Source organism: Stigmatopora nigra, chromosome 15 (assembly GCF_051989575.1).
Source record: "Stigmatopora nigra isolate UIUO_SnigA chromosome 15, RoL_Snig_1.1, whole genome shotgun sequence".
NCBI lineage: Eukaryota > Metazoa > Chordata > Actinopteri > Syngnathiformes > Syngnathidae > Stigmatopora > Stigmatopora nigra.
In genome coordinates, this window is record NC_135522.1 from 3949740 (window position 1) to 3957937 (window position 8198).

An 8198-nucleotide genomic window follows, 5' to 3' on the forward strand; every position below is an offset into this window, starting at 1 on the left:
TATCTTGTTTACCTATTTACTATTTTGATCACTAACTAAATTGTCAAGTAGAAAGAAACATTTCCTACATATGGAACAAATCACAGTACATTAGTGTATATATTACATGTTTGACAAGGATTGCTGTTTTTATAGTACAATGACAAATGTCAGGTCTTCTGTATATAGTAATGGCCCATGTCACTGGCAGGCAAAGATCATCAAATATAACCCCCCCGTCCTCTCCCCATCTTTCCATCTACCATCTATGTCTCATTACTAAATTGATTCTCAATGTCCTTGAGGCATAGGAGAAGGCGTTTTGTCATCGAAGACAGTTCTGTACTGTGGTGAAAATGGTTTGAGTGTGCATGTGTCTGCATGCATGGCTTTGCAATTGACAAGCTTTGCGCCTCTTTGGCCTTTTATGAATCATGTTCACACAGCGTGTTGGGTTTGACTGGGACTAATGGGGAAAGCAACACAATCAAGCCAAGTGTAGAATAAAGCACTCATGTGACGAGCACACTAATGGGAACATACAGTGCTGAAGCATATCAGCATGGAACTCACTCGACTTGTACTGCTCATTCATGTGTGCTTGTTTGTGTATAACCTGGGGTTCATCGCTATCATATTTGTTCAGTAAAAGATGGAACCCAATGGCTGGCAGAAATGGCTTCTTTTGATGGGTATTTCTAGTTTTTTTTGTGGTAGAATTGATGTTGGACAAAGAGCGTTCTATAGGATGAATTATGTAAGAGTGTCGGATGGTGATGGGAATGAGTGTGCTGCAAATGAAGGAAAAATACCTGTTGGCTTACAAAAATGAGTTATCCATTATGTGGAGTTTTATACATATACATGCATATAGATATGTATCAGTTTGTGTGTATGAAAAGATGAGGTGAGAACATTTGAGAGAAGATTTTCTGCATTTGAAGGCCTTTCTTCTTGACAGCAAAAACACAATTAAAATGTATAGCCATCATTGTTTAAATGACACATTGGCCACATTTTCAAACAAAAAAAATGTCATCGCAAAGGCAGTGAATGCATTAATAAGAATATCTTTAAAGTATGATCATATCCCTTGAAAATAGTTTTCTTTAATCAGTTTGGCTTCTCCACAAAATGTCAACAACCTAAAAAATATTGGTGCCATCATATGTAGCAATATTTAATATTTATGTGGCTCACTTAAAGATCCTAAGAAATGGAATTGTGTGTAGTAATCATGTGTAGAAAACAAAAAATCTATTTTTTTCATCGTTTCAAATCTATTCTATCTCAAATAATGCATAAACTTCTGTTTAGAGATTTTTAATAGGCATGGTGAAGGCAAAGACCAACTTTCTTCATCAAAACGTTCCTCCTATTAACTTTATTTAGATTGATTTGTGTCACTATCATTTTCAAAAGTAACCAGCTGTAGTATTTACTGCCACAGACTGACAGCATTCCTTCTGCTTTTCCTCATCCCCGACCGGCCTCTTCCTCATTTACTCTTCAAAGGGGAAGCCAGGCATGATGGGTGTGTTTCCGTGGTGCCCGGGGCGCTCTTCTGGCTTGTGTTAAGTAATAACACGGCATGACGTCAAAGGCTCTCCGTTTGAGCCGAAAGAGGGAGGGCGAGGCGTTACTAAGAGCGGATTGGAGGAAAAGTAGGGGGGGAGGTAAAGAGGGTAACGTCAGGCAGGGTAGTGTGTGAGAATCTTGCATGTGTGTCAGCTGCTCTTCGTCTGCTTGCTTGATAACACCGTGCAGACAAACAAGTCTTTAAATAGTCTTTCAAAAACACACTGTCAATCAACTGGCATTCATTTTGTTCTTGGCAGCTCCCGGTTATCTAGGCCTATAAGTGGAACTGCTGTGTTTGTCACCAGCCAACAATGAAGCTGTAAAGCCACTGTGTTCACTGCAAATATCCTGCTTATGTAATATTATCCTTCAACGTCATCCTATGGTTTTCTTTTCAACAGCATTGGATTCTTTACGTGCAAATCTCTCAAAAGCGCTCATCTTTGTATTATAAGCCGTTCTCATAGAAATGGATGACATTGGTTTTGAGGATACCAATAGGGATTACAACCTATGACAATATAGCTGTTTTAGCATGCCTCATTATGGCTGCTGACCTTTTCTCTGTTAAGAGATGTCTGTAACTGTAAATACCACAGGCATCCACACACAGATTGTATGGTGCTTTAAAAAGAACAAGAACCCCAGTGCTAAATGCACAGTAAACTGATGGCTACAACTTTGGCCCAAGAGAATACTCCCATGTGTTAGTTTGGTTGAGTTGTTTACAGTCAAAACAAGCCCTACAGCCACATGAGTGCTAACTTGGACTCTAATCTGAATGCACGGGGCTTCGTCAAACCTTCTAATCTCTCGCTCTGTGTTCAGCTACTGCCTGATCTGTCATCTATGAGCCCCGCTGCGTTTTCCACGGGAACCTTTTCGCACGTATTTGCAGATTTACAACGAGCACATGACTGTACTCGACACAACTAAGTGCTTGAAGAATGTATGAAAGTCCACACTGGCCATCGGGAAAGCTGACACATAGCAACAGAGAACTCCAAATAGTCTTTGAAGACTCTTCTGAATTAGTAGTGTATTAAAATATGGTTTATACTGAGCCCATATATGCCAGCTCTGAGTTAGGTTGACCGTTCAGAGGCTACAAAAGTCGTGCCCTTATGACACCATTACTGTGTAAACAAGATTCCACTTTCCTGGCTTTAGTTCACATATTTTACTATTGAATGCACACCAAGTATTCTACCCTAGCAAATCAGAACTGTCCGCCCATTCATTACACCATTATGTACTCTGTACGCCATTTAGGTAAATATTTATTTTTTATTTAAGGTGATCATTTAAACCAGTTTTCACTAAACCAACCATTCCTTTTTTCAGAATAGAACCTCAGCACTTTCTCACTAAAAGAACACAGTCAACCCCTCTAAAATAATCACATTTTCAAATGACAGTAACAATTCGAAAGCAAAGTACTTTGCTTTATATAAAGGGCATGAGAAAAAAAACAATACAAGACATTAATCTAAATTCTGGAGACACTGTATGAAGAAAAAAACTCTAGTTTTGAGTGAAATTGGCAAAAAGACTACCACTTTTCAAAAATAATAACAGTAGTATAATTACACTGTTACAAAATGTGTTTTTTAGGGACTTCTTGTCATAAACCTGCAAAGATATATGTGTGTGTATATATATAGGGGGCTGCCCTGCGTGTGTTCTTGCTCTTTAAATTTAGCAGCAGGGACGTGCGTGGAGCCCAGGCGTGACGTCAGCAGTCTACATCAGCACCTTGGATACGGACTCGCCACTCACTAAAGGGATCCTGCCCCGTTTTGGACCAATCACGGCTGTGTTTCTTTTTCCACACAGTGTTCAACAACTAACAGCCGCCCACCCACACTCTGCTGCTCGCTTTGGGTCCATTGTTCAAGGGACCAGGGAATCTCCTCTCAGCCAAAATCCATCAAGAGCACAGTCACTAAAAGGACAAAAAAAGGTGACTTGTCTCTTTAAGTTCAAAAGACACATCATTTTGCAGTATAGTGACGCTGCTCTAAGTACTTCGTCCAGGTTGTCGAATTAATACAGTGGTATGTTTTATGTAAAAGCCGTGCGTCTCTTTATTCTTTGTGGCTTTATTATTTTTGCCATTTGCTGTCAGCAGCTCTGCCGTATCTCTGACGTAAACGCGCATCACAAGCGACCCTCCCATTTCGCGGAATCATATGTCTCAATATTGACAATGCTCAGTGACCAATGAGCACTCGTTCAGGCGCTACTCTAAAGGCGGGTCTTGTGTTTTCAGCCAATCGAAGCCACCCATATTGTTTTGACCTCTGGAACCGCATCACCGCCTACCTCGTGCCCATGGCGGAGGGAATCTATAAATACAGGCGCTACTCGGCCGGGAGGGGACGAAGTCGCAGAACTCCCGAGAAGGAGGGAGCAACTCCGCCTAGCCTGCTGAAAACACTCGAAATCACCTCCAAAATCCTGACATCCAAGCAATCGGCAATCTTCTTGACCTTTTTTCATCTACTGGAATACCTTTTTTATTCTTAATATATTATATGTGAAGAAATTATTCGTATTTTTTCCACTATTTGCACTAACAGTACTTCAAAACTACTGAGAATCCTTATTCTTATCCTTATTTTTTCCAAAAAAGTGAGTATATTTATTCAACCCGTTCTCTTTCGTGGTTTTATTTTCACTTGACGTATTTAATGCTCAGTTAACTCTTTACTAAGCTGATTTGCTGCGTCAGTCTATGAAAGTTAAGGTTCGTGTATGTATGGGTGTGGGTTAAAGTAGTGCGGTTCCTAGTCTCTAAATTGATGTCTTCTTTTATGATCGTATTCATAGAACGCCTTGTTGGATTGGATTTTCTTTATAATGTCGTTTCTATTTCCCCTTTCCCTTCCTCTATGGTGTCAGCTCGTAAATTATCAATAGTAGGCAGCAGCTTTCCACTTATTGCGTCTGTATTGCTCCAACTTTGCTGAGATAAGATGTTATTTCGCAATACTTTGGAGTACATTTACCACTGTCATCATGACAGCGTTTTATTTTGATTTTTAAGACCTATTATGATCAACGTTTGGGTATATTTGATAGGCCAAAGCTATAATTCTTGATCCGCCTTGTTTATTTTTAACATCATTAATGTATTGAAACTTATACTGGCAAAATGTATTTGCGTTTTGCAAATATTTTTAGAATAAAAGGGTGTAGCCAATTATTTGGGTGTTTTTTAGACTACAGCAACGTCACACAATTAATTTATTCAATTTAATTAATCTATTTTCTAGTTTCATACATTGTGTGTAATCTGGTTTCTCTGTATTAGCAGTAAGATGGTAATTTAAAACTGTTAAAAATAGATCAATACATTTTTACTTTAAAAAAACATTGCAAACATCTAATGTTTTATTTTTTATTTAGTATCTAAAGATTAGGATCAACAATGTCCTTAAATATGGAAAAATCCGAAGCTGACCATTATATTTTTAAACTTTTATCGTGATCTAAAACTCTCCTTTGTGTCTTTCCATGTTTGTTTTCCAGAACGTATCCGTCTGTTTGGAAAGAAAGTTCTCCTGCAAGTCTCGCACTTTTCCGACCCCTTGCAGCAACATTTCACCAACGCCTGATCTTGAAGACATCCGTTTTGCCCACCACGGCTAAACCAAGAAAGCCGAGTAGACATTCACACTCACGCCCGCTCTCCACTCTCCTAGTAAACGTCAGCAGTCAGTTATGCAGCTTGAAATTCAAGTAGCTCTCAACTTCATCATCTCCTACCTGTACAACAAGCTGCCTAGAAGGCGAGTCAACATCTTTGGCGAGGAGCTAGAGCGGCAGCTAAAGCAAAAATATGAAGGCCACTGGTACCCTGACAAGCCCTACAAGGGCTCAGGCTTCAGATGCATCCACGTCGGAGAGAAAGTTGACCCCGTGGTTGAGAAGGCAGCCAAGGAAAGCGGACTGGACATCAACGACGTCCGCAACAACCTCCCCCAGGATCTCAGCGTTTGGATTGACCCTTACGAAGTATCCTACCAAATCGGCGAGAAGGGTCCCGTCAAAGTTCTCTACGTCGACGACACCAACGAGACCGCGACGAGCAACGTCGGCCTGGACTTGGACAAGGAAATCAAGAACAGTTTCAACCCAGACGCACAAGTCTTCATGCCCATCAACGACGTCCCCATGGGCGCTAACTCCCCAGGCTCCAGCTCGCCCTCTCCACCTTTCGGCCACTCGGCGGCAGTCAGCCCCACATTCATGCCCCGCTCCACGCAGCCTTTAACCTTCACCACCGCCACTTTCGCCGCCACCAAGTTCGGCTCCACCAAGATGAAGAGCAACGGACGCAACAATAACAACAACAACGGCACTAACGCCCCCAACAAGGCGGCGCGTACCTCTCCCACCAACTTGGGGTTGAATGTGAACACTCTCCTGAAGCAGAAAGCCATCTCCACATCCATGCATTCGCTCTACGGGCTGGGTCTGGGAACACAACAGCAACAACAAGCCAAACCCTCGGCTTTGTCCCCAAACGCCAAGGAGTTTGTGTTCCCAAGCCTGCAAGGCTTAGGCACTCAGAGCGCCCTCTTCCCCGGGGATAGCTCGCTAGGTCTGGGCCCACTCCCTTACAGCAACACCTTTGACGTCTTCACGGCCTACGGCGGCCTTAACGACAAGTCCCTGATGGATGGCTTGAATTTCAGCTTGAGCAACATGCAGTATTCTAACCAGCAATTCCAGCCAGTCATGGCCAACTAGTACACACACACCCAGTTAGTACTTCATACAGTTGCGACCAGATAATGTGACAGCTAGCGGTGGTGGTGGGAGAAGGAGGTTATCAAACGCAAATGCACACTTTGAGAAAAAGAGAAAAAAAAAAGAGAACCGAATGTTAAGGTTAAAAAAAAAGAAGCTAAAGTGACGTCAACAGTAAGATCTCTTAGTCACAAGTCTTAAGAATATGAGCCCGAGGGTGAACGACTTGCCCCCTTGAGTTATTATTACTTTTCTTTTTTTTACCCTCAGTGGTGGTGATGACGCTTGTTGTACGAGATGTCCAAGCTTGGTTACCCAAACTTCAACGTGCATTGTTGTTATTTCATTTGCCAACCAAGCACAAAATATTTTTTTATGTTACTGTTTAAGATATATTTAAATGAAAAAGACAAAAAAAATACTAAAGAAAAGGAAGAAAAAAAAGAAAACAAAAAAAAACATACCACAAGTCATGGCCTCTTTCAGTATTTTGACAGAACTGGACATTGCCAATATTTCAAGAATTTGGCACAGCTAAAGTGGGATTTTCTGGTCTTTTTTCTAATTGTATAATTTAATTTAGTACAGAGTTTGTAAAATATCAGAGTATCTATTGTTTCTACGACACGGTATTGCATTTATATCTTTTTACTACTCCAGTGATCTGTGATGGCTGCAGCAACTTTATGTTTTCTTTTTTATTGAAATTATTAAAAAAAATGAATCCATCTTATAAAAAAAGACATTGACTATTCTAAAGATTGTGTACAGACTATTCCGTAGTGGTGGGATTTAAAAATATTTGCTTTTTTGTTTGGGAGGGAGGGGGATAAAACATAGAGTTGTATTTTATGTTAAGAGTAAAAAAAAGATTTTTGCTATATTATGGACAAAATGTAATCGTATATTAATTTTGTACCTACATTGTGCAATACTTGATAAAAACAAAACGGTATAACAAAGTATTCGGAGTCAGTGTCTTACATGTTAACAGGGACTGATAGTTTATTAAGTTTGTATTAAAAGGTTTGAAAATAAATTGTTTATTCGGGTCTTTGTGGCAATAGAAAAGCAAACAGGTTGGGTGGATTTAACAGAGCACTTTAGCAGCTATTGACATCAGGTAAACTTTTATCTTTTTTCCTATTCACGCTTCACAAACACTGACAAACATTCACTTTCTTTCCAGCTCCTCTCAAATTGGATTGGATGTCTAGCACAGTGCATGGATGTCTATCAGTCTCAATGGCAGGTAATAAGGTAATTGCAATATTTTAGAACAGACAAACCCTTGTAGTCTCATCATCTAATTTTCTCAACCTCATTAGGGTCTTCAGGGGTGCTGGAGCCAATCCCAGCTGTCTACGGGCCAGAGTTTGGGGGACCCAGCCGATGACAGGACCCTTTTAGTCTTAAATATTCAAATGTTTTGCTCATTTTATGCACACTCTTGCTGCAAATAGGAAAAACAAAAATACTATGACCCAATTACATTATTTTTTATTCATCTTCATATAAATGGTGCTTGGACGTTTGGTCGCCGGTCTTTTGGTCTCAAAATTATATTCATTCGAGAGTTTAATATCTAAGTACTGTTTAATATCCAAGTACTGTTTAATATCCAAGTACTGTTTAATATCCAAGTACTGTTTAATATCCAGGTACTGTTTAATATCCAAGTACTTTTTAATATCCAAGTACTGTTTAATATCCAAGTACTGTTTAATACCCAAGTACTGTTTAATATCTAAGTACATTTGACCAGCGACCAACAGACCGGCGACCAAACGTCCAGTCACGATATAATTAGGCCAAAGAGAAGTAAAGCTCGGACTAGAAAATGTCAAACATTTTTTATTTAAAGTACAATGTTTGCAGGA

General features: G+C 40.0%; 1 protein-coding gene across 1 annotated transcript; it reads left to right on the forward strand.

Moving 5' to 3' along the window:
* Positions 1–3928: 3928 nt before the first annotated feature.
* Positions 3929–7357, forward strand: tob1a (transducer of ERBB2, 1a). Its single transcript, XM_077734817.1, has 2 exons — positions 3929–4194; positions 5095–7357. The coding sequence occupies exon 2, from the start codon at positions 5287–5289 to the stop codon at positions 6316–6318; it is 1032 nt and encodes a 343-aa protein (XP_077590943.1). The 5' UTR covers positions 3929–4194; positions 5095–5286; the 3' UTR covers positions 6319–7357.
* The last annotated feature ends 841 nt before the right edge of the window (positions 7358–8198 follow it).